At 41.2% G+C, this 27,621-nt stretch overlaps 2 protein-coding genes across 7 annotated transcripts; both read right to left on the reverse strand.

The window, feature by feature from the left end:
- Nucleotides 1-257: 257 nt before the first annotated feature.
- LOC143329201 (lysine-specific demethylase 4A-like) lies at nt 258-18,328 on the reverse strand. 6 transcript variants are annotated; one of them, XM_076744996.1, is made up of 24 exons: nt 18,138-18,274; nt 16,764-16,925; nt 16,309-16,484; nt 16,060-16,174; nt 15,707-15,900; nt 15,258-15,307; nt 15,074-15,177; nt 14,827-14,964; nt 14,411-14,637; nt 12,669-12,835; nt 12,158-12,552; nt 11,900-12,061; nt 11,122-11,229; nt 10,835-10,952; nt 10,557-10,732; nt 9,988-10,201; nt 9,275-9,354; nt 7,742-7,797; nt 5,896-6,004; nt 4,722-4,913; nt 3,111-3,281; nt 2,326-2,445; nt 1,795-1,887; nt 258-1,668 (listed from the first exon to the last, which is right to left on the reverse strand). In XM_076744996.1, the coding sequence occupies exons 2-24, from the start codon at nt 16,902-16,904 to the stop codon at nt 1,531-1,533; spliced, it is 3,444 nt and encodes a 1,147-aa protein (XP_076601111.1). In that variant the 5' UTR covers nt 16,905-16,925; nt 18,138-18,274; the 3' UTR covers nt 258-1,530. The 6 variants fall into 6 exon arrangements, with proteins under 6 accessions (XP_076601111.1, XP_076601108.1, XP_076601110.1 ...); XM_076744993.1 differs by having other exon boundaries at nt 11,900-12,552; nt 18,138-18,280; XM_076744995.1 differs by having other exon boundaries at nt 10,835-10,949; nt 11,900-12,552.
- Nucleotides 18,329-19,053: 725 nt separating this feature from the next.
- On the reverse strand, nt 19,054-26,537 carry LOC143329546 (protein ABHD8-like). Its single transcript, XM_076745514.1, has 5 exons — nt 26,182-26,537; nt 22,217-23,049; nt 21,899-22,069; nt 21,522-21,738; nt 19,054-21,393 (listed from the first exon to the last, which is right to left on the reverse strand). Exons 2-5 carry the CDS (start codon nt 23,038-23,040, stop codon nt 21,181-21,183), a joined length of 1,425 nt encoding a protein of 474 aa, XP_076601629.1. The 5' UTR covers nt 23,041-23,049; nt 26,182-26,537; the 3' UTR covers nt 19,054-21,180.
- Between the last annotated feature and the right edge of the window lie 1,084 nt (nt 26,538-27,621).

A 27,621-nucleotide genomic window follows, 5' to 3' on the forward strand; every position in this document is an offset into this window, starting at 1 on the left:
AGTGTGAGGGCCTTCCTCCCCAACAGGATGTCAATGTTACTGTCCATCAGGCTGGAAAAAATTTGTCGGCAGCCTAAAGTAAAACTACCCACCTGTACTTCTCTGGGCTGACCCTGAATATCGAGCCGTTTTCCTGGCGTAGGGGCTGAGATGTTCACATGATTCTGGACCAGCGACTGTCGACATATTTTAACCAACACAAAGACCATTTTACAGGATGCACAAAGGACTCAGAATGAAAGAAAGCTCGCCCACGTGTGAAAATTATCCTCTTACCACTTTTTTTTATTTGGGATCAAACTATAACCTGGTTACAATGTTCATCTCTAGAGCTAGCTTTTATCAGAAACACGCACACACAAACTAAAATTAGTGGAGGCCATGTGTCTACAAAATAGTGAATGTCCTGTGGCAGGAAGGAACAATAAGTGCTTTTTGCTTCGAGAGGGACTTGCCAGGCATGCCAGGCTTGCCGGCATTCACACCCTCAAAATCCCAATACAAGAAAAGTGAGCCTCACAATTTAAAACAGGATGTCTGAAAACCTATCAATATAATAAATATAAATACATCTGAGGTTTTCTACAGATCGTGAAAAGGACATGACAAAAATAGCTTTGTTCTCAAACTCAATGCAGTCGCATAAATTAAGTGTAATAATAACATTAATTACAATAGTCATAATAACCCTTAAGCTTTATAAAAACTAAAGTACGCTTGGCCCTTTGAAACGTAAGGCTTGGGCCTTTTAAACATGTCTAGCTTTTCCTATGTTCACAGTAGACGCACGTCGACATACCTATGAGAACATGAACTGATGAACCACATGATGCAATGCAAGGAGTACAATCTGATGAGGTCTCCAAAAGTGACCTTGAGACAATATTTCATTTCTTTGGGGTTAAAACTTAACACAGTTCTCCAAGAATCAAATTGTCATCAAACTGTTGTTGTAGTCAAGCGCCGATTACCTCAAAGTTCATCGTTCTGCATTTGTTTGACTTTATGAGTGAAAAACCTGACCTGACGGTTCGAGCGAAAGGTCATTTCTAGAAGAAATATCACTAAAGTAGAAAAACTGTCCATTGTATATTGTGTAAAGTTGTATTTACTAAACAGCTGCTAAATGTGGTGGTAGAAAAAAAAACAACATCTTGCCCCAGTTAGATAGTCCAACCTTTTTCCATATTTAATAATTCAGTGATGGCTTCTTCCTGAGAAAAAGAAAAAAAAAAAAAAGATGATGATGAAACCAAGGAAGAAAAATCAGAGTGTGATGGGAAACGGAGGTCTAAGAATATCATTCGATGAACACAAAAGTCATTTAAAGTCCCAGCCGTAGTTTATAAATATGTAGCCCGACAGGCTGTGGAAGAAAAAGGAAGAGGAGGAGGAGGTTGGTCGTTCCTATCGGCAGAATCCAGAGACAGAGAGGCCAGACCGTGAAGCCGGGACCCGGAGCTGCATCTCACTGTGGTGAGCTGATGACACGGAGAAGGACAGGTGGAAAGCTGGAGAAAGAAACGGACATCACTCCATGATGGCTCGGTAAATGACGGGCTCGATGTAGTCCTCTCTGTACCGAGAGTTGATGACCCGCTGCCTTTTGGAGTTCTGCTTGACGTCGTTTTGTGTGAAGAGCTCGAAACGCATGTCTGATGCCACCGACTGAGGACCAAACAACACGGGAAAAAGCCATCAGTGCATATCAAACGTACAATAACCTATTCAGAATGCTGTTTCTTTCATAAAAGGCCCAGACAGCTCTCTGATTGAAGGGGGATCGGACGTTACCATGCGTGACTTGACTCGTTTGGGCAAATCCTCATCGAGAGTGTAGATGTCTTCTCGCTTGGCCGAGATTTGTGATCCATCTTCAAACTCCACCTGATAGTGTACACACAAACACACGCACACACAGTAAGTGAAACCATTAATATTCACATGATCTACATGAAAATTCTGTTCACCTCCTTTAAACAGTTGTTATTGTAGGCCAATTTAAGCACTTCAGGGACATGCTGCAGTATGAGTGTGAACTGGGTCACAAAACCACAATAATATGCAGGCTGTTGTGCCACATCATTCCTCTCTGATACAAACTGCATAATTAGGCCATCCAAGTAAAAGCACCTCATTTAAATGTATCACATACTGATGAGTAATCCATTATTAATGTGTCTCAGCACTTTTCCTTTTAGCCACACAGGCCACCCACATTTTGAGGTCGAGGAACATAATCCAACATTCTCTGATGTGGTCTGAACAAACTGTCAGTGCCAGTGAGACACAAAGTGAGAGAGAGACACATGAGAGGAGGCTCACCAGGTACATAAGGATGGAGTGTGATGCTACAAACTTGGCTCCATATATCAACCCATCTGTCCATCGCACTTGAACAGCATCGCCTTTGGAGGGCGGACCAAGCTGGACACAGTCACGGTTCTGAGAAGAGAGTGAACGGTGAACTCATGCTATGTATTAGATAAAGAAAAATATCTAGACAGGAAACTAAACAGGAAAACAGGAAAACTTCATTGTATTTGCTTGTATCTGTAAGGCCACATGATTTCCATGATGCAGAAAACAAGAACGGAAATACTGGAATGTGATAATAAATCGGAATCAACTGGAAAAACACAGAATATGGCAAAAAATTACCTAAAAAAACCCCCAAAAAACTGAAAAACCTTTTCTGGTCAACCATTGTAAACAAGGAGGAGCATTCAGACCCATTTAGATCTTTAGGCTGTCCTGCAGGAGATCCCTTTGATAAAAATATAGTACAATGTTGTGCTACATTAAAACTAACTGATATTGAACCATTATTTTCTTATTCAGTGGCTGAAATTATATTCATCCACCACATGATAAGACACTCTTTCTGACATCTGATGACAAAATGTGCTCGAATCATAAAACAGAGTATTCAGAAAAATGAAAACAGTAACACAGAATTAAAAATAAAGCTGAATCTGGAAAAAATGTAAACACATTTCATAGGGCCCTATATCTGTTATTTAAGCCTCACTATGTTAATTTGTGTTACTGCATTTGAACAACGATCTTTTCACTTAACAGAGTAAGTGACTGGAAGGAATTCTGCTCACCTCGATGTCCTCAGGGAAGAGGTTGTCGCTGTAGGACCCGTCGTCAAACACGACCTCATAAAAGGTGGCTGTGGTCAGCTCCACCACCTCGCTGTGGTAGTAACGGCTGTTTTTGTGTTTACATATCACTCTCTGCCCCACCGCCAGCTCCCTCAAGGATGCCTTGTTGCGCTGGGGGACAGGAACCGGGTGTTACTCTCAAAAGCTTATCACTCAACCCATGAAAGTGAAGTGCCATAAACACAGGTGTATAAAGATAACTCAGGGTCCATTGTATTGACAAAACATGATTTGAACAGTCGTGTGTACCCAATAAATTATACTGCTCTCCGCCTGCTGAGGAAGGTTGAATAAAGGACATATAAAACTTTCTACAACCAAGTCCAATTGCTCAGCCCTCCTTGGATAACCATAGCCCTGTCACTGAGAATCCGCACAGACTGCTCTCTGCTTCCTTGTAAGAAATACACTGGAATATTACAGCTGATGACTTAGACAAGCTCGGGCTCGTCTTCACATAGCTCAATGACAGCAAAAGAAAAGTTCATCTGCATTCAGTGAACATTAATTTTGTCGCTGCGAATCTCCTGACAGGACCGAACAGATGTCTGTCTCCCCCAATTAGTGAATCAACGCAGCATGAACGTACACTAAAGAAAGGATCCCTGGGGTAGTTTGAGAGCTCAGAAAGAACATCTTCAAACTATTTCTCTCCTGCACAGCTGACTAAAGCACTGCTGGAAGCTAAGATGCAAGGCTAATTACAAAGACTTCATAAAGGTCCTCTTTGCCAACTATCTAGAATAACACAGAGACATCTTTGATAGCACCAAGGTGCATTTATCCATCTTATGTATCAGAAAAAACTTTTTCTATTGAATTTAAAATGTGACTGGAAATGATGACATTGACGATTTAATTGTCAGGGAACAGCTGGAAAAATGACATTAACTAAGCAGCAGGAGGACATGTTGTATTGTAACCTTATGACATAATCAACAAAACCTCTGACTCACTTCAGGTTCCCTGAAACTTTGAAATGTATCTGGAATCTGATCCTTACAACATGGCACACACTCAAAGATTAATGCTTATCTTAATGTAATTTGGTAGCTGACGGAGCTTGTTTGGGCTTGCAGATTATGACACCTTCATGCTGTAGAAATCACCGATCTCCGAGTCCATGGAAGGAAATTACTGTTACAATGAGGAACTGAGAAAAGCTGCGATTTACATGCAGCATTATTTTCAACATTGGTAGCATTTCTGGAAAAAAATATGGGGCATCCGAAGGCAAATAAGAAGGAGGTGCTCTCACAAAAGATAGACCAAAGCAGTCTGAAAAGTTAAAACAAAGTAAGCTTGGCTTTTTCCCACAACATGCATTCCAGCTCTCAAAACAGACCATAAGATTTTTCATCTAAAAAAATCCAAGATAAGCAGTGAGATTACACAGAGCAACAGGTGAGCGTGCATCACATGACTGCTGTTCTGTTTCTTCTGACGCTCAAAGCTCTAGTTTACCCTTTTTCTTATTTCACAACATATAAAGAAATTATTTGACTTTTTCAATTCGTTACTATTGGCCTAACTGTGTTTCCGTTGTGTTACCTCAGGTATGAGGGGGGCTCTGTGTCTGTGGCAGGTGATGAAGACGATGAATGGCCAGTCATCTGGGTGCATGAGGATACCAGCTGCCTGAGCGCAGGTGGGGTGAAACGCTGTGGAGCAGCGTCCGTGGGAGCACTGGACACAGCAGCCCTTCACCTCCCTCTTCATCCGTTTCCTGCAGTACACACACTTCTACCAGGGTGACAAAGACAGACGTGTGGAGGGGGAATAGAGGTCAAGAGGAAAGTAGGAAGGAAGTACAAGGGAAGGAAAGGAGGAGAAAGGAAACAAGTCGAATGGGGAGGATGAGAGGGAGAAAGATTAAAAAAAGTTATCAAAGGGAGTAAAAGACAGCAGACCCAGACACGAACTGGAACACAGATAAGTTACAGGGAAATTACACAACTTCCTTTAGATAATTCAACATGTTCTGACATCATGTGTACTTATTTAGAAGTAGATCCATTGACAAAAGGTCCCTTTGAGATCAAGACCTGTAACAATGGAGACAAGGCCAACTATTGTGAACCACGTTGTGTGACTCATACACAAGGCAGAGAATAAGCCTGTATGGTCTACACATCACATTATTTCTGTAAAAATTTTGGTTAGCTAATGTGTATCATGGCCTTTGTTTTAGATCAAATGTGGTCACAATGCCTCAGCTCCATTACCCAGCTGAAACAGCATCTATTATTCTGAAACATCCAGGGTGAGAAGTGAAAGTGTGTAAGGGCAGCCAACATGAGTTTCACTGTGCTGAATTGTGTGTCCTCAGTGAAGAGGACAAACAGATGTCATCAGAGTACAGCTCTGTTTACCAAAAATCCATTCTTTAGAGGGCAAAAGTGCTTGGCAGTGGAAAGAAAGATATGACTCACAATACCATGACGAAGTAGATAGGCATCACAAAAACAGTGACTAAACCAGCAACAGTTTGGAGAGCAATGCAGCATTTACTGTACATCGATGAATATTCATAATTAAGAACATGAACAGTTGTGAATAAGAGAGAAACTCGGCAAACAGCCAAGGCAACTCTAGTTCAATTTCAGGTTTCTGGTGTATCAACAAGCATTACCTTCATGCCTGGAGCTAGAACAGGTCTCTTAACCTACGTCACTGGAGCTCGACTAAATGTACAGCAAACTGCTGCGCGTGTAGCAAGTCTTACCAGTTTGAACCGTGGGAGCGGAATTGCAGAGAGATCAATGGGCCCCCGCTCAGTGATGTTCACAAAACGAGCTTCCAGCACAGTGATGGCACACAGCACATGAACCCACCTGTGTGAGAGGCAAACAAGTTGATTCAGGACAAACAGTTCAATGTCCACTCCAGGGCGATGTTTCTACAAATTCAGAAATGTGATAAAACTGTCTCAGTTAAACAATTTTTGTGGTCCCATCTGATGTTGGGAGTACAATTTAATGTCTGCACGTGATCCAACAGAAACTACTACTACTGCTACTACCATCATTTATAATGTGCATTTCTAAACAGAACATATAATTTAGGACTGGGATTACGCCAAACTGAAAAATACATAGTGTATTTAGGAATGAAATTATGATTAATATTGAATTATTTCAATGGAAAAATATCTGCATGCAGAATATGTTATATAGGAGTCAAAAGCTAATCATTATTTTGGATACAGTAGTTTGACAAAAAAAATAATCTTAATTCATTGTTTTCAACTGCATCTCAGTCTTGCTCAGCAGTTTGTGTTTGCTTAGTCATGGAGATAGCTATCTCTATGACACCTGAGCACACGTCATCTGCTGAGGAAGACTGTGAGATGGAGTGAAAGCTCAGAAAAAGCTGGTAAGTGGAGCATGAGCGGAGATTTTTTTCATGTGTAATTTGTAGTTGACTATAGCTGAAATCTAACACTGGTTTAAAACAACCAGGCACTGGTGACTTAAAACCACATGAAAATAAAAGAAAATAACCAATTTTACTTCTTCGTGGCATTTCATGCTCTATCTGATATTCACAGTAAGTGGCCACAGCTCTGATCAAAAAAGGTAAGACAAGGTCTACTGTAGTACAGCCTGTAGTTAGCCTTAGACCCCAATTTGGGAAATTCTTTAACATAACATATGCATAGAAGATGATACCAAGATACTGGCAAATTATGTGATATGTTGCATTATTCTGAAAAATACAAAACCACAACCAAGTTGTTCCCCCTCTGTCATAAGCCATTCAACATAGAGGGCGGAGAGGAAAACGCTGCTTCTGTTTATAGACATTTCCTGTCATATCAACTGACATTCACTTAATGCATCCTCCACTGACTGATAAAGTGTAACCTCAGGCTGGGGGTAATAGCAACGGCACACGCATCCACATCTAGTGTGTGTGGGTGTGTGTATAGATGCATGCATTTGGCTTGAGGGGCTTGATCTACTACATGGATTTCAGCAGTAACAGGCTGACGAAACAGACTTAATGCGGTCAAAGGAGAGTCAGACTCTCTGTGTCTCAGGTGTTTTGTAAACATTTTAAATCCTTCTCGAGTACTTTTTGATGCCTTTACATTCGCTGTACTTTCATGACTGTGACCATGAGGACATTCTAACTAAAAGGCTCAGGATGATATTTTCTTTAAACAACAAACAAAGAAAAACACAGGGCTTTGTGCATTCTATTTCTTTGAGATTGGCATGATCTTTAAGGTGTTATGGCACTTTAACTTCGTGGAAAAACTTCAGTGGCGCCCTCTTGCTGCACCAGTGGAAAAAAAAGTCTGATCAATAAGCACTTTCCTGTCTATCCTATAAAATCAAACTCACTTTCTCTCTATAAATAATAGCTAATTGGTTTCCACACAAGACTGACCCCTCCCTGTCTAATGTCCAGCCAGCAAAACGTTTCAAAAGGAAATGAACATCACATCATCTCACTGCACATTTAGATGAGTATTCTTATATTTAAATGTGCAGAACATTTAAGTTGGTCCCTAACTTGGAACAGCTCAGGTGGTGGCAGCACTAATATCTGCTGGAATCACTTACTTGTCATTGTTGGCTCTCTGCAGAGCTCCACCTCTCAAGGAACACAGACAACAGTCCTGAAAGAAGAAACACACAAAATTTTACTTTGGAAACTGACTCTTTTATCTTCAGCCTATCTAAATCCTGATGTTTGGGTATATGATGTTCTGTTGTATATTATTCATTTTGGGGATAACTGCATCTCCTGTACTGGATCACATGGAGAGGTACCAGCAATTTAAGCTGAATCTGTTGCTGATCCTTGAACCCCACAGCACACCTGGTATGGCAGCTGTCAGAAACGCTTCACTGCACGTTCTTAAAACTTGTTCTTGCAGTACAGCACTGTAAGGAAGTGAACCACACAGTGGAACGAAGAGACACAGCAGCCAACAGGTGCAGCAGTGCAGGAACTGGCAGGAAATGAGGAAAGCTGGTCTCAACAGTCACTTTGCAAGTAAGTAGCAACCATGTTAAAAAACACGAGAAACGTCTACATGCTTTGAGAAAATCTGTGGCATTACATGTTTTAATATTTCTATTGAACAAATGACTGTAATTCTTAATATCCTAAAATCAGGAAAATGAGACTCCTTCAGCTCAAAGACTCTAAAAATGCAGACAATTTGAAACAAAAACAGTATGAAGTCCATTGAGGCATGATGATGAACTATAGAGTGAAGCATTGCCCACTGGTGGTCAGAGGGTGTTTGTGCTAACACTGGGCCATATTCTCTGAACGTTTCACAACAATCTATTGTTCTGAGGAGACAGGAATGCTGAAAGCAAAGGAAACTTGAAGATAAATTTTACAAAGTCAGAAAAACAAATCTGTCAAACAGTAACACAAAGGACGGGAACACTGTCACTGTCTCAGAACAAAGGAAGCAGTAGCATGGAGGGCCAAGTTTATTTAAGCGTGACAAAAGCAGGGCTGCTGCGCTTCTCAACTGTAATCTAAATGATTAGAAATATTAGTTCAGTGAAAGCTACCTTTGTGGTGCTTGTGTGGAACATCATGGTTTATATCTACCTGAGGTAAAATGAGGACATGATAGAGTGCAGATGCACATACATGTTTGTTTGGTGTACTTAAAGGCAAAACAGAGCTACAGTGAAAGAAGCCATGGTGATACCCACAATGGTGCCACTGGAACTGGTCTGTAATCTCAGGAAGTGAGCTGTGAATACACCTGTGTCTGCAATATTAAACCCTTCGTGTCACAAGTGCTTTTCACTCTAAGCTGTTCCAGGACCAACCGTTTTCACTATTTAGCACGTTTAATCAGAAAAACCAACACCTGCCCACCTCACACATGTAAGGCCAACACATTCAATTTCAGCACCATAAAAATATTACTGTGCAATCGTGACATTTTTCTAGGCTTTTGCAACCAATTGTCTTGCTTATTTACTGTTTACAATTTACTGTTCATGATCACGATACAACCACTCTGCTGTTGTATTGTTTGCGTTTGTTTTCGGTATGATGAGCAATTTATATGATCTGTATCGAAATAATGAGGAGTGCTATACGTAGCCCAATTAACAAACCTCAGTGATGGCATCAGCCTCACAGCGGGCGCACAGCCAGTCGTCTAGCTCGGCTTCGTCTCCAGAAACACCGTAGCAGCCTGAACAGGAAGAGAAAAGAACATGTCACACATTCACTTCTCACAGGCTTCATTTCACAGCACATTTATTGGTTAACGGAAACAGTGAAAAATAAATAAATAAATCGCCTGCACCCTGTGGTGTCAGTCCTGTACTTGCTGTTCTTTTGTGAAAAAATGAATGTTATCTCTGAACATTTGGATCAAAGATAAGGAAGACCATCCGGTCATAACATTGTCCTGCCTATAAAAAAAGAAGATCAGGGTGTGAAAATAAGGTAATATAATAGCAACTCATCAAGCAAAAACAAGTAATTTAAAAGAGAGTCTGTTTGTAAATGCTTTGTAAGAGCTCTTGATACGACTGGCTGAATAATTTAGTGTGCCACAGGTGTGTTTGCATATTCATCCATAATCCATTTATGTCCTTTAGCCCTCACACACAAACAGCCTTTAGCAATGGCTGTTTGTGTGTGATACTGTGTGTATCAAGCTTTAAGAGTAACAGCTGAATGGTGGATTCTAAAAAAAAATAACAAAGCATCTGAAAGTACTGCATGTGACATATATCTAAAAATATATGTAGTACATGCATGCAGTATATTTAAGCATACATAGGAAGGACTCTTGAATAGGTGCCTGTTCATCACTTACTGGTATGTACGCGGACACAGCACTGAGTACAGCTGACCAGCCGGCTGGTCCCGTCCTCTGCTACATGAGGGTTAGACAGTTGTCCCTCCCCGCTGTCGCTCGTCTTGTTACTTTGGGTGTTGAAACACATTTCAGGGATGAGTGGCTTGGACCACTGGCGGCCCCCTGGACGGTTCTCCAACGTCACACAGGAACTTCCATTACTGGACTCTGACTTGAGGGGGTGAGTCCAAAGTCTTGTTAGTACATTATTTCAGACATTGTTTACATGAATATCTGATGGATGCAATCCACAGTTAAAACTGGCTGTTGTGTTAAGTCAATGCACAACTGTGTGGGACACTTGTTTCGCTTAGAAACTAGATACTCTTTAAGAAATAAAATAAAACAAAAATAAATATCAACTAGATATAATTACTGGTAAATATACACATTGTTTTTAAAAAGCCTATAATTACTAGTGAATTTAAATGGCAGTTTTGCAAAAGGTACGTTTGCTCTTTCTACAACAGATATAACAACAGTCAGCCATACAAGCCTTAATTCTAAGTAATACTTGTCATTGTCACCTGATGGTAAGTGTGGAAGAGCAGGCAGATGGAGCAGTAGGGGGCCTGCTGGCCCATGCTCTTATTATACTCTCTCTCCGCCTGAGGGTTATATGGCCGACACTGCCATAGCCGTGTTAGCGGCTTCGCCCACTCCTCTTTCTCCTCTTGCTCGACCTCCACATCTACATACATGTCTGCAGACAGGATGATGGGATGAAGGACATTTAGTACAGTGCTTGGTAAACTGCCACCACACAGAATATTTCCACATTATGCAGAACTAAAAAACAGCGTACCATCGTCACTGTACACCTCTCTGATTAGAGGGTGATGACGGGGTAGCTTCTGGAGCTCTGCCTGTTGCTGCTGCTTCTTCACAATGGACTTGCAGTATGATTGCTCTTCTGACACCTGCTGGAGCAAGAAGTGTATCGCAAGATAAAACTACAACACTGTATCTGTAGCAGTGGACATGACATCAGTTGCCACAAAATCTCACAATTCTGAGGTATATTTGGAGCTCTGTACTGGTATGCATACATATATCCCTTTGAGGATTTAGTTACAACTAGTAACTACTTACATGATGATTCTGAGCGATCACCTTCATTGCATCAGGTATTGGTTTCCTGACAGGAACAGTGTCTTTCAGGATGACAATGCCACTATCCGCAAGGGGGCACTGTTTACTCTGTAGTTTGGACAGCACGAATAACATTGAACATTCTTGGCAGACTTTAGACCAGGCATCTCCAAACTATTCCACAAAGGGCCGAGTGGCTGAAGGTTTTCTTTCCAACCAAGCAGCAGCACACCAGACTTGACTCATTTCATCAGCTGATCTCAGTCTTCAGAGAGCTGATTGGTCAGACTTCGTGCTCTTGATTGGTTGGAGGAAAAACCTGCAGCCGCACGGCCCTTTGTGGAATAGTTTGGAGATGCCTGCTTTAGACTAATGTCTGATAAAATGCATTCTGTCACCACAGAGATCTCAAAGGATTGTTCTGTTAGTGGAAGTACTAATAACGCCGAGGTAAAATATATTAGTAAGCAAACGTCATGCAAGGAAAATGCACCAGTACAGAGCCACCAAAAGTCTTGTTGCTGTGTTTTTCTTTAGTGTCTACATGCACAATAGTTTTATGAAGCAAAGACACGTGTATTTATGAGCACTAAAAATAAACTTAACTTAAATATAAACTTTATATTTGTTCAGGCAAGAATACAAGCTACTAATATGGTATCAAGTTGACAGAAAAGACAATACATGCAGTATAGAGCGTGTGCTCAAACATACATGTGCCACAGTGGACAAAGAACCACCAAAAAAACAAAAAACAAACAAACAAACACTACCAGACCTTTCGCCGGTTGTTTTTCAGGACCTCCGCCTCCATACTGATTGACTCTGTCTGTTGTGTTTCAGTCACAGAGGACTTACTGGTGGGCTCAACTTCAGGCTTCTCCACTTCAACCTGAGCCTCAACTGGCAACGGCATTTCAGGTTTGTCCTCCTTCTGGTCCTGCTTCACAACACACACTACTTTGGTAAGAACGGTCTTGGTTTCTGGGGGTGGCTCTGTTCTTTCACTGCTAGGTGCCTGAGACATGGACTGAACCTGCATGCGTAATGGTGTACAGGTTTTGTGCTGGAGATGACGGGGTTGGTGCTCTCTGGCATAGCTGTGCACCTGCAGCTGTGTGTGAGGATGCTGCTGCTTCTCTAGACTGTAGCTGTGTACTTGAAGAGTGTCTTTTGGGCTCAGAGTCCTGTGGAAGAGCAGGCTGGCTACCCCCATTTTGCGGGTGGGCTGAGCGATGGTGTCTGTCCATGTGGGTACCGCTGAAACTGACAGGTGTCCATTTCTGGTCTGGGACTGGGACGAGATTGCGGGGGCACGAGTCTTGGTATAATGAGGGGGGCGGCTGACATCGCTGTTACTTTGGGTCAAGCCCCTGTGAAATGGATCCAATAAAGTGAGCTTGGTTGGTGTGACGACCAACTTTGGGGGACCTGCAAATCAAATCAGAGGTCCCGGTTTAGGAAGTGAGGGTGAAAAATGCACACTTAGCTGCCATACAGGAAACAAGTAAGATAACATACAGAAGATGATACATTGATGATAATACCTTTATTTCTCTTGCCATCTTGTAACACAGTACGTGGAGGTATAAGGCTTAGCCTGGGACGCTTTCCATACTGCTCCACATCTTCCTCATCTTCATCCTTAGGAACAACCTCCTCGGGAACATCCAGACACACTCTGTGTCTCTTGGTCTCAATCCTCTGTGTGGTGCTGAGGGTTTACCAAACAGAAACACAACAGTTGAGAACAGAAGACCTTCATCTCATTTACTTTGGTTTCTGATGACTGATAACTGACTTGTTCTTTCTTTCTGACAACATGAGATATCGCACACACTAACAGTGAGCTGGAGATATATTCAGACTTGTACAGTGATAATGATGTTTTGGTTCTGACACTTCTTTTTCTCTTGTTGTTGTGAAATGAAACCTTGACAAATACCTCTTATAACAAAAAATGTTAATAGAATGCTCCATCCAAAATAAAATTGAAATACATTCCCACTGAAAGGGGTTGACATTGCTCATGCTTAATGAATACAATTTAATCCCACACAACACAAAAACTACAGCTTAAAAATTAGTTCTGAATTATTTGAGAGCCCTTTCGTAAAGCACTAAAACTCAACACAGAAGAATGTGAACTGAGCAGCCTTCAGGTGCAATCATGTCTAACTGTTTGAGTGTGGAGCAGGGCATTACTGGAAAAAGTCCATTTCCTGTAATTCTCGATATCTATTAGGCCTGCCATTATTGTTTTGTCTCAAGTCGTTAGGACTGATTGGCTCTGCTGCTAACTTTTTTTTAAACTTAATTAGGAATACTGATCAATACTCTGAATTGCTTTGAGAATGAGCACCTGCTAAATGTTGTAAACATTGCAAACATGAAGGATAGAAAAAGTTCTGATTAACTCTATCAAAAGTCCTGTACATATTCTTTCAACTGCTTAGGTCAACTCCAATTAGACTGATGCAAGGCGAGAAAAAAGGCATACAGACAGACATCCCCAAAGGTGTTCCCAACATACTGTGGAGCGCAAAATAATTGAGAGAACTACATCACCTTAAGGTGTAAACCATTTCAGTAAAGACACATTAAAACTAGGCAGTGATGTTGCAAGAAATGCGTCATGCGTTTCTGAAGCATTAAAATCCAAAAGGACACAGTAAAACCACTATTGATAGGACATACCCTGTTTTTCCCCTGATATTGCTGCATTGTAAACAACAAATCTGTGTTGAAAGCATAGAAATAAACAAAAGAAACCTGGCTGTTTTTCAGATGACTTCTTAAAAAAAAAAAAAAAAACACAAGCCAAAACTTGTTTAGCAACTACTCCACCTCAGGTTTCATCTTGTCTCATTCGTTAACCAAGCAGTGACAGCTAATGGACGCTTTATGGGTCCCCTTATTTCTAATTCACTGAAATGTTTTCCCTGTGCATTTTTGTAAGCTTCTATCTGTTTTATCCAGACTCAGAACCTTTCAGCGGGAATCCCTGGATGCTTTGTAAAAACAGTTTTCAGATTTGGGATTTGATTTGTTTCAGATACATTTTTAATAGACGTGAATATGACCATGAGAATGTAACCATATAACATCTAACACAAATTTAGCACTATTAAAAAAAGTAGTCACTAATTGCATTAGTGTCATCTTCTGTCAAAAAACATTTATTGGGGGACCTACTCAAACGATCACCTGTGTGTTCTGGGGACTCACTACATTGGAAACTTATCATAATCACTGACAAGGACATTCTTTTCTGTAGTAAATCACCCACCTCTTCCGCTCTCCGTCCTCCCCACAGCTCTCCAAGGAGTTATTGTTACTGTTGCTGGTGAGATCATTAAAGGCATCCCCCAGAAACTCCTTAGCCTCTGGAGTGGGCCGTGAGTGGTCAATGGCTGCGACATCTCGCCCCGTCAGCCATGATTCATAGCGATCTGGCTGGAATTTCTTCACAAATACATCCATGGAAATCTTCACCATGTCTTTACGGCATGAGCACTACAGGAAAGAAAGGCACAAAAACCTCGAGTCAAACGACGAATGTTGGATGTGATATCATTGCATGTACATCTATAAACATATAATTGATTGTATGAATGTGTATGTTTACAATCTTATTAGCAAGACAAAACCTAATTCAAATTAGATTAAGTATGGTTTTCTATGCTGGTATTTGGCAGTACTCACCAAAACTGCATGCTTGCCATACTCAATCCATCTCTCTGTGGCGAAGTTGGTGGATTCTGCACAGTTGAAACCGTGGTTGAATCCAGCATGATAGGCATAGGGGAAAGTAACCATGAACTCACCGGCCTCCTGAGTAATCTTAGGGAGAGATAATAAAATAATTAGTAACTGCAGTGTATACATTTGGTGTGTAGTGGGTATGAAGCAAAGGTCCTTTGTTTGAAATACAAAACAACAAATGCTGTACCTTATCAAATGGAATACCATACTTTTTCAGTATGGAGGGCGAGATGAGCGTCATCTTGTGTCTCAAAAAGGCCTCACAATTCTGGGAGCTACCCGGAAAGAACCCTAGAAGCAGAGAAAGAACAGTCCATGATCGTTAAGGGCCTTATACATCTACAGACAGAGAATCCACTGGTCTCTCTTACCTTTAGCCAAACGCTCCAATCGTTTCCCGTGCTCTGGAGGGACACAGTACCTGCACATATTGAAAGAAGTCCTCTTACTCACAGTAAACTGATATTATGCATTTGTGTGTATATTATGTAATGTGTTGTCAGATGATCTTGCTTTAATCCATTGGGGGGGGGGGGGGGAATTCAAATCAGCATCAAACATTTTTTAAACTGAACATTTTACTCTGTCAATGTCACAGTGTCACTAATATGAAATAGAAAGCCTCCCTTTTTTGTGTGGAAGGACACTTATGTAGATTTTATATCAATATCAAGATCACAGCACATATCCGTAACGAATTCCTCTGGGTTTGAGAGGTGAGAAATTAATATCACAACATTTTTAGATGAGTATTACAATCATTAAATAATAATTTGTAGCAATCAAAAGCTTTATTTCCGCATTTGATTGAGAACTTTACCATGATTTGGGCTCTCCAAAGTGCAAGTAGTTGATACTGTAGAGGTCCATGTCCTCAGTGTGCCACGCAAACGTGGTCTTCCACATGCCAAAGTACAAATAAGGTGTATTAACACCCTCAATAGTGATGCCGCTTTCACGTTCAACGGTATCCAAAATGGTGTCCAGATGGCAAATGTTCCACTCTTTGACTTCCTGCAGGAGTAAAGCAGATAACACAAGATCAATCGATGAGAAATGCTACTGTGATCAGTATCAGTATCAGGTGAAGAGATAAGCAGACAGCAATCGGAAAACCCATAAATACAAATGAAATTTCACTACAGCAGCGACATCCAAGAAGGGTCAACTCACAGGATCATAAAGAGTTCCATTAACATCTGCCCCATATATGGGAGGGTTAAATGTCACATTCTTCCAGTACTTCCTTTCCAGCTCCTCAAAGTCATCATAATGTGGACTACAGAACCTATAAAAGACATTAACAGCAGTCAGACATCAGAAGTTATAAATGCAGTGACTGTATTAAATTGCTGACATAGTAGAATTACTGATAATTGGAAACAAAAAAGTTTAAATGTCCTTTATTTCTGCACTTCTCACTTGTCACTGTTGGCGATCTTGCGGAACTCTCTGACGGTCATGGCCTTCTTCTGAATGTTGTATTGTGTGAAAAGGCCCGACTGGCCTGTCACAACCTGCTGAATGGGTGCAGGTATCACCAAATCATCTATATCATCATAAGAGCTTCTGGGCTTCCATTCCTTTGGTGGGACAATCTTGGAGAAGCAAAGTGGACAGTGAGTCATTTTGCTTCCTTAACAATGTTTGTTACCAAGATCATTCACCAGGAAACATTTGGAAGTATGAACACAATTCTTTGTTTGACAAGCTGATGTAAACATGCCTGCAACATAGGGAGTAATGGAACTAGAACAACAGGTGACCTTCTGTTTGTCTAAATAATTGCAGAGAAAAAAGACTGCACATTATAAAAATCAAATAAACACTACAATGACTATGAGCGTGGCCTGTGCTAACAGTGTATCAGTACTTACTTTAGCCAGGCCTGCATTGTGTGCCCCCTGCGACTCCATATATGCAATGTAGCGGCTGAAGTTCTTGAATTCCTCAGCAGTGGGGTAAAATGTCATGATCCTCTTGGAAGCATGATTTTGGGAAACCACGTCTGACGCCATCCCAAAACTCAGTGGCACCTCCTGTAGAGGGGAAATAGTGATTTTGTGATTTGATATTTTGATTCAGTATGGTTTTATATAAACTATTCCATTTTCTACCCACAGCCAAAGATTTTAACTGGATCCTGTATATTTGGCCTGAATTCCTAAATCTTAATTGAATGATGGCAAATAAACACGTACAGTTAAAGAATTAAAAAAAATATTTTGCAGTAAGTAAAAATGACATAATGTTGGATACTTTGGCACATTTCTTTTTCAGGACTTCTCAAAATTGCTGTAGACAGTGTAAACATTTCAAAATACTAACTGCTTAGTTACCTGAGTGGTGGCTAATCAATACCTTTCATTCTTCAATTTTGATATTGCAAATTAGATTACGCCAACTATTTTACGCTGGTTATGAATAGTAGAGAAAGCATGGCGTTACTTAAATACCTCTTGTTATGTGTCTCTTATGTGCTTTACCGTTCCCTCGCTATGGTTGGGAGAAGCTAGCCTGGACAGGGCTGGGAAAAGCTATAACCGCCCCTGATTGGTTAAACCCGCGTCTCTTTAATTCGGCCCCACTGTGAGCTAACATTAGCTCATTAGCTAACTTGCTAAAGAAACATGAGCTCATCCATATAACCACCATGCAATAATACATAGCATTGCATTAGCTAGACTAACAGCGTAGCTAGATGTTTTCCATGGATTTCAAGTCATTACTGGTCACGTACATGATGGTGCAAATTAACGTCTATTACTGACTGTCAACTTGTCATCTTGTTTACGTGGTGTCCCGAAGGAGAAAGTAATAATCACAAGACAGCTAGCGATAGCTAGTTCACGTTTACACCGTGATGGGATAGGACTATTTCCTGTATTACAGAAATCACCATAGCTTGGTTACATCCTATCCGGTACATTCGTACAGTGCGCCGTTAGCAAACTTCGATAGCGGTAGCTTTAACGTTGCCATAAGTCTTGGCAAGTTATAAAATTACAGCATTTTTTTTCTTACAAGCGTCCTTCACAAATAAGTTTTACAGACAACACAAACAGTGAAACTACAATTCGTCAAGCCGGTGATATCTAACGGTTAGTCCAGGAAATAGATGGCACCCGACACTTAGCATCTACATTAGCTTTAGAGCAGTTCCGGCTAGTTTAGCTCCCAGATTAGCATTGTGAGTTAAGAAGCTAACATTCTGGGACGACCGCAAGATAACTCGACATGCAAATACTTACCACCTCCTCTCAGTTGATTCGGACGTTGTTCCTTTACGTTGTAAATGTCTCGCAAACAATGGAATCAGCAAATATGAACAGAAGAGAAAGAAGACAGCTTGCTAACTAAGCCTCCTGTGAGTAGATCACTATCCTCCATTACCACTTCTACGCATGCACACGCACCCATGGAAGTATAAAAAGAGTCACACGCACACAGATACACGCACCTCGGATTTTGTTTACCACAACACGCATGGGACACGCTCAGCCAATGAGAGAGAGGCTTTGATGGCTCGTCATATGATGGACATACACGTTCGTTTAAATCTCGTCTTTTTGAAATGACTGATATTGTCTATGTTGTGATTGCAGTTGATTTAAATTATATATGTAGAAAGCAGGGTTCTAATCTATATATATATGTATATGGGTTGTTTCAAACATAGCAGGTTAATATGTCGGTAATGTTTCAACTCAACTATCTACTCTTGCCGATCACAATGTAATCAGTGTGCCAATTTATTGAAATTTATTGAAATTATATTAAATTTATTGAAAGGCAAAATTAAAGATATTGGAAACTAAATAATAACTTAGAAAGAGATTTAAAAAAACTTTATTGACTATGATGATAGACAGAGAAAATGCATTTATTTAAAATAATTAGGAAATATAATCTGATTGTACTCACGTGACTGTATCCTGCATCAAACCTTAACACTTATTCCTACAGCTTCAGTGCTTGTGCAGTTTTCATCGCGGAGAAGTAATCCCATCTACCTACTTTTTCTAAAAATGTCTGGGGTTTTTGTGTGTAAATTGCATTAGTGTTATCTTCAAATATTTACTCTGTACCGAAATAATTGTAATGCTGTTACTCACCGAAAAAAAAACAGACTATGTTACTGCAAGCAAAACACGGCAACATCCTCTGTAGAGTGTGAACACCTGTTTTATTTCATGCCAGAAAGGCATGTTCATACACTGAGTCCAACTGTTTTGATAGGTTATATAATGTTATATGCATCTACATTCAGGCAGTGCATATATTATAATTCCCATGAATAAATGCAACAGTAACATTAACACATTTTGTTAACCACAAAAAGATATAGCACATATGAGCACTGACAATTTGTATATGCACACTTTTAGCATAAGAGCAAGTACATGTGCACCCTGTAGTCCATACAGTTTGACTGACCTTTTACACCAAAGGAGACATACAGTACATTGCATCAGCAGCACTTGTTGGTTTTTGGAAAGTTCATAGAGAATATATGATGTTTTTGAGGAGTCAGTGCCATGTCAGTTTATTTCCACTCGATTTCTTCATGTTTTGTTGCCGTTGCATAAGACCAGTCACGTTGCATCCGCATTCTGTCAAAATGCATATATTGTATAACAGACCAGCATGGTCAGTACAAATATCCCTCTTTTTAAGGGACTGTCTCCTTTGGCTGACTCATGTTTGATTTTAAGCTTTGGACACTCAGTCTCAAACCCACCAATTCACACCTTCTGCTACTCAAAACAGTATAAACTATCCAGTCAGCAGATAAGCACTGTCAGGGAGCATCTTAGACTGTGCTTTTACTTACACCTTACTGTCCCACTATGAGACAAAGCAGCACCCATGAATGAACCTCTTTCCATGAGCATAATGTTTAGCTCAGTCTCTCTGTCTGACACTATAGATAAATAGGTTGGTCTGGAAAGGAGTAAGGGAACATACTCTTGTTTTGCATTTACCAGCTGAGAGACACAACAGCTTAAAGCGGTCAATACAACCACAATTTGTTATGGCAGTTGCTGTTATTTCAGAATAAATGCAAAATAATACTTAATACACATTAAAAGGAACACTTATTTGATTAGAGAGGAGTCCACTGGGGCTTTTTCAATATGAGAATATATTGCAACTGTCTGAGACAACCCTCATACCTTTTCATATTCTGAAGTCATGCAGGGCCTCTGTATTTTGTATCCTTAGGATATTATATACTATTGAAGAAATGGCTGCTAAAATAAAGGAGAAGAACCTTTTGGCATCCATGTTTGTTTACATCTGTTTTTGCAACCAGTTCACATACATCTCTCCTTAAATATTACTTAATTTTCATGCAACTATGAATTGGTTACATTGTGCTTAACATAGACACACATAGCTTTTTGGATTTAGATTTTATATTAGACTTCAATATATGGAAAATAAACTGCTGTACTTTGGAAACAGATGAGCCAATTGTATTGATGATAGCTGTAATTGCGAGTTTTCGTGTGAGATGGTGTACACTGCACATTGTATGGATGTGGTTAATAGGTGGCTGGATTGCCGATGAACCGTGCTTTTTTGTCTTTCTCCTTCTGGCATGATGCCATCTATGTATTCATGTGCTGCAATTATTAAATACATTTTGCATGTACATTGGTATATATTTACGTCTTTAACCCATTTCCTACTACCATCCAGTCATTATTTGATAATAAACTATTATCAGCACTTGAGTTTTATTATAAGCTGTCCTTCACCATCATACCGGGAAATCAGATCTGTAATTCCTCAATTCACTTCATATTATTTTGTAAGCAGATGTGAGACCATTGTGTAAAGGTAAAACGGAAGCTCTGCAGCACTTTACAGAATATTTAAGATAAAGGTGAGGAAATTCACACACCATCTGATGGATTTTATGCTTTCTGCAGTAGTCAGTTCTTCCCTAGAAACATTTCACACACAAATCACCAATGGACATAGTCCTTCTGATCTCCACGTGTGTCGTTTTGCAAACATGACGCAATGGAGCACAAACTGGTATCAAAAAGTGAAGCAGAAACTGACTGTGTATTTGCGTCCATTCCTCTCATGTTTATGTCCATTCCATCATTCTCTGGTTGGCACCATGCCTAAGTCCTGCTTTATCTTTGAGCACCAGTGGCCGTCCGCATCCTTAAGATGTGGCCCTGTTTATAACAGCTCTCAGCCTGGGAGCAGCCTTAAGAACACATGCCAAAAAAGGCCTTCTGCTTGGTTCTGTTTTGAAACTAGACTCCTTGTTGGTTATTTGTCCATAGGCTTATTGATTTTCAGTGTGTGGATAGTGTCACTGAGAGCAACTGTCTTCTCTGTGTCTGTCTTGCAGCTGTCTTTTCTAGACATGTCAGGCTCCCATAGAAAGAACTCATGCAGGAGGGTGTTGACGGTGTCAGGACACTCCATCATGACCATGTGACTTCCTTCCTCAATGACTTTCAGGAACGCAAACAGAAGGATCTAGATAGGGAGCCAAAAATGAACGCAGAACATTATGATAGGTAACACTGCAGATCAAAAACACAATATTTCACATTCAATATTACATGATGACTCAGCACTCGTTCACATATGAAAATGTGCTGTACCTCTGCCATGCGCTGGTCCTCATCCATGGGCACAAATTTGTCACACATGCCATGAACCAGAAGGATAGGCACAGTGAGCTCGGCATGGTAGACCTCATCCCCCTCGGGCCAGTATTGGCCACTCATCATGGCTCGCAGGACAAATGGAGACACGTTGAAGGCATTGCCTTGTTTCAACAGCTGCTTTTCTTTGGCACCCTGACGGGCAAATCCAGCTCTAAAGGTTAGAAAAAGAGAGCAAGTGTTACTTGGAACGGTTAGTGAAATTTGATGATCATATATTTTGTATGAATGCTACAATGTTGTAGTTTCTCTGTTACTGTGATGTGTCACCGTCTCTAGTGTCAATTTGGGCACCATACAAATGCTGATCTTACTTGAGAAAGCTCCAGGCCAAACAGGGTGACAGACAGTGCAGGACACAAGACGGCAGCTGAAAGATGGAGCAAAGGCTGGGCTCCAGAGCTGTGGGGCCTCCTCCATTGATCATCACCACCTTATGGACCAGATCAGGATATTCATGGGCCAGAAAGGTGCAAAATGACACGCTGGGAGAGACAAAATGAGATGGTGAGAGCATGTTAATCACTACTAGATAAAGTTCTAGAAAAAGAACTTTGATCAGCTGTAGAATTGCTTCAGATACACTTCCAGTGGTCACTCGTTCATAACAAAAGCATCTGACAAATCCTCACCCATATGAGTGGCCAATAAGAATGTTGCGTTTACGAGCATATCTCTTAAAGATGGCACGAAGGTCCTCTGCAAGGGCATAAAAAGTGTAAGCTGCTGCAATCTGTGGGGCAGTGCTGGCTCCATGTCCCGCCAGGTCAGGCGCGATGACCTCATAGCCCAGCCGAGAGAAGAAGTCCAGCTGGCTGCTCCAAATGTCCAGAGAACCTCCCACACCATGCACGAAGAAAATTGCTACGTCCGAGTGCGTCCCTTTGCAGCTCGAGACCACCCTCTTTGAGTCGATCAGCACTGTGCGCTTGGGCTTGCGACGGCGGCGGCGAGGAGGTGGAGCAGGTTTCTGTTCCCCAAGGGGTGGAGGAACTGGAGGAGGAACAGGGTTGGGGTCTGGAGAAGAGGGTATTTCTTTGTAGTCAGCCAGCTCTACCTCTACAGTGGTGCAAGGCTCCAGATCCCCATCCTGACACTGCAAGATCTCAGAGTGCAAAACATCACCGAGATTCTCAATCACCAGCTGTCCGTTGCGGTAGACAGTGATCTTCCTCTTGCAGTGGACGCTGCTGCCAGTATTGCTCTCACTGTTAAAATCCTCAGGAGAGCCGCCATCGTGACCGTCGCCATTCGTCTTCTCCTTGCCTGCGACTTGCTCTTCCGTTACTACAGGCTGACGCTCTGGGATGATGTGTCGCACTCTCAGGACTCTCCCAGGTTTCACCTCCACAAACTCAAAACCATCAGAGGGTTCTGATGACTCCAGGGGCAAGACCAGGCTGGCAGCCTTCCCAGTCAGGCAGCACAGTATGCCTTCAGTAATACTGGTCAGCATGGTGCTCCCCTGCATAAACAGCATCACATAGACAGAACAGAGCACATCATCACTCAGATGCTTCATTTTAAATGTAAAAGGCATATTACGTAGGTATGACGTGTACAAAATGAAATGTACAAAATGGAAAAACAAACTCCGTATGGGGGTGGGCTTGTGAAGCATACCACAGTTCTCTGACTAGCTCTTCACATGCACATTATAATTGTTCCCAGCTTTATTTCCTGTCGCAGTGTTTGCAAATGTCAACAGCTCAACAGGAAGAAATTGCGTCCTAGATCCCATAATAATGGACGCAAGCTGTTTCCTAGCAACGCAGTTACAATGAAATGGCCTTCTTTGTCCTTCCGTCAGACCACAGCCAGTGTCGAGTGAAATGAAACACATCAAGTGCAAAGATGCTTCCAGTATAACGTTCTCCAAACCAGTGCAAATTCAAAATACCATAGCCAGTGAAAGTGCAGCTTCAGCAGCCTTTGTAAGGCTCGACAAACACACTCACCTGGGTGACTAAGCAGTTTAACATTCAGGGAATCCAAGTTCACCAACAGACAACACAAAAACAATACTTGTGTCGTGCTACTGTCAGTCAGTGACTGACTGACCAGAGGTTTGATATTAATAACTGCTCCTTTTCACATGGTCAGAATCAGGATGTATACAAATAGAAATCACCACTCATAGGAGAGTGTCTACACATGACTGTGCACATGCCTGTGGACTGTATGTCTCATAGCGGTATGATAGCACTTCTTCAGGCTATACTGCTTCCAGTGGAGATGAGGGAAATGTCCAGTCACAGCTAACCTGCATTTTGCCAGTTGTGCAAATAAAGCATCATTCGTCCTCACTTCACACACACACACAGGCTGGTTATCTCAAGGAAACAGAATGAGAGGAGTCACGTCTACATACTTTATTGTTTCCTGGTTACAGAGACTGTGAAAGCAGTTTGCACATTATTGCTCATGACATATCATGTAATGTAATGTAGATTGTGTTTGTGTTTCCTACTTAATATATTTACATCCCCAATTCTCAAAAAATTGAGATGCTGTGTAAAACATAAATAAAACAGAATGTGATCATTTGCTCCTTCCTCTTTGACATGTACTCCACTGAAAACAGTGCAAAGACAATATATTTATCGTTTAACCTCATCAGCTTCATTGATTTTTGTAAATACAAGCTTATTTGATGCAGCAACACATTTTAAATAATTTGGGACAGGAGCAACTAAAGACTGGGAAAGTTGTGGAATGCTCCAGAAACACCTGTTTGGAACATTCCACAGGTAGACAGGTTCATTGGTAACAGGTGATGACTGCATTCTGTTTTTATTACAGTTTATACAGCATCCCAACTTGTTTGGAATTGGGGGTTGTAATAAGAGAGGATAACATTGAGGTATCTTGTTGCTGAGAAGCAAGATAAAATGAATGAATATACCTATTAAATCAATTCAAAATTCATATACACATAACTGCAACTACTCAGGATTCATTTTCATTTATTTCCTTTGTCATTGATGCTGGGGTGTCATATTTTTGTTTATCAAAGATTTTCTATGGATTAAACTCATAATAAGAGCATATATTGAAACAAATCATATTTCATTACAACGTACTTCCAGTGTCCTTCAAATGCAGATTCTTATTAAACATGCAGTATTCAAATTCATGATAAACAGTCCACTTGTAGTAGTTTCTTTGTCTTCCATCTGCTTTAACATGGCTTTCACAACAGCTTGATTAAGATAAAGTAATGACACAGACTTTTAGTGCACAGTGCTGCTGAGGTCCACAGTGAGAAGAACATGGAGCTAGTTTCCCTAGTGTGCGTTTGCATATGCACAGCAGGATTAATATGTGTCTGTGCATGAGTGTTGTTGGTGGTGGTGGAAGGATGGTCTGAAGGTCAGTGCATCAGTTGCTATCCAGTTACACCCAGGAGCCAAGTGAATGTTGACTGAGAGGGCTGCCTTTCCACAAGCATCAAAATGGAGTGTCGACACAACAAGGGGGCACTCAAAGCTGCAGCTTGGCTGTCAGTCTTAAAAACTGCAGTGAGCTTCATTTTATTCTCAAAGCGTTTCATAATTCAGCCAACATCAGTATCAGTGTTTGCAGTCATTCTGTCATTTTGTTATGAATCACTCAGTCGTGCCACATTGGCTCCAAGTGGTACATGATGAGGTAGAGGTGTCCACTGAGGAAAGAGCTGGTCACACCTGACAGTAGTGAACATTTTGACAGCATGGCAGAATGTCGCCTAACCTTGTTTAACAATTTGGTTGACCCCAGAGTACAGATGCCACCACACCTCATAAACACACAGCAATGACTGCATCTGCACTGACGCAACAACAGCCCTGACATTTAAATGAGGGATTCTCCTCCTGACCTACTATCCATCAGTCCAGTCCACCAGGATTCAAGTATGACTGAGGGGACCAGAATTTGACATCCACAAACCCTACAGTCAGAAATTCTGAAGGTTACTCAGCCATGTTATTTTTTTGTCTGTATTGCAGAATATATAGGTTGATGTGTCTGCCAAGTCTTACAGTAACACACATTTGGTACACAGTGTGCTGCTCCATTTCCACAACAGCGCGGTACAGTACGGCGCAGTCTGAAATGATCGCTGCTGCACATGGAATGCGTATATTTGCAGAAATGAGCCCATTAGAACCTAATTTCTGTTAACAGGCCTGATGCACAAATGTCCTACAGCTTAGCTATGCAGCTTTACAAGCCTATGGCTCCACAACATCAAGCCACAAATCGCAGCAGTTGTAGGCTCCGTGTTCCAATAATTTCACGCAAATCATCAATTCATAATCACGTTTCACAATACTAACAATGCACAGCGAAGGACATTTTCACAAATGTCATAGGCCCGATTGAAAGCGTCGCATCACAAATAAAAACAATTAAAAACCCGCGGCTGCCTTATGTTGATGGCCATAATAGCTATGCATATACTATTGATTTTACTGATCGATCTATCATTTTTGCGCTGTCATGGGACAATTGCATGCAAGAATCGTGCAGCTCTCGATTGATTCCGATGACTGTGTGTTCCACAATAAACATGAGCTAATCAGATGACACGATGCAATAAAAATCGATTCCTTACCTGCAGAATTACTGATGATTAAGGGTGATTAGAAATCTGCACCAAGAGATGACGGTCAAGGGCCGAAGAAACTGACCTGGGGAAAACGTTGCATCTGGTGCAACAATTTGTCTACGCTTGGGATGCTGCAAAACAGTGCGAGCGTCTTTTTAGCGTCATTAGATTGCTGTCACAGAACACGCGGGGCTTGAACTGATGGTGATAGCAAAGCACGCATCAGTAAAAGTGTGCCAATTACATCCATTACGATAACAGCCACTATGCCTCTCTCTCCCTCAGCACCCACTGCGCACTCAGGCCAGATCCTACCCAGCCCTGCTGCCCTGCATCCGCAGCAGCCTGCGCGCATCTTCGCTGAAGAGTGGCAGTGAAGAGGGCGAATAGAGGACGGCTGAGCGCTGAGAAGAGGCCAATGGGAGAAGCTTGTTTCCTTGTTGCCAAGGCAGACAGAACAGCAAAAGTGTTTGCGGTCATGGAGAGTGACAGAAATTATTATTAAAAAAAAAAAAAAAAAAAAAAAAAAAAGCTAATTATGTAAACAAGTAAACACATGGTCATGATCACGCCTGCATGTGTGATCACATTTCCAATTCTACACCTGGGTTTTTAAAGCATCCCAGCTGCATCATCCCGAACTGACACATGATAATGTGTTATTGCAGTTGCTGCATCACTGAAGGGAGAAATGACCTTTATGTTTGAACCAATTAGATTAAGATGCCCGGTCTCCCTCTGCTACCCTTGAACTCACGTCAACAAATTGGCAGTGCTCGGACAGTCCGGTGCCTGTCACGAACAGCCAGCTGTGACGCGCACGGGGCGGAGAGCCTAAGAGCCCAAAGCTGTGTACTTTCTATTTGGCAGCCGGTGTAAATAACAAATACTGTTTTATGTTTTGTAAAGCTTTATTTAAATCTTGTATTATATTGGGCCTCCACAAGAAGTTTTTCTCAACTGTTTTGACACAAGTATGACCATCATTATTCCCAACAGCCAGCTACTGATTGATAGAGCAGTCTCCCAAGACAGTAAGACCATGGACACTGAAAGAACTCAATGGGACTGTGGAAAATAACTCAAAGCCAACTGCACAGGTCACCATCAAGTGCAGCATATTCCAAGGTGATGCACTGTCAGCACTGCTGTTCTGCATAGGCCTAAACCCTCTTAGCCAGATCTAAATGAGAAATAAAATAAACCAACTCAATTTTAGTAGACTCCTACTTATTGACACAAATATTTCACCTTTGCACTGATGAGGGGAATTAAGTGAGGCGTTGTGCTGCACTGGTTTCGAATGACTGCACTTACAATACACCGTTAAAAAAAAAAAAAAAAAAAAAGTAATCATTTTCTCCCCCGAGTTTGATCTCTCAGGCACATCTTTCTCTGTCTGCATGCAACGCCGCTGCTTACCTTGTTTAGCATCTTCCGTTTGCC

This window comes from Chaetodon auriga, chromosome 12 (assembly GCF_051107435.1).
Source record: "Chaetodon auriga isolate fChaAug3 chromosome 12, fChaAug3.hap1, whole genome shotgun sequence".
Lineage (NCBI taxonomy): Eukaryota > Metazoa > Chordata > Actinopteri > Chaetodontiformes > Chaetodontidae > Chaetodon > Chaetodon auriga.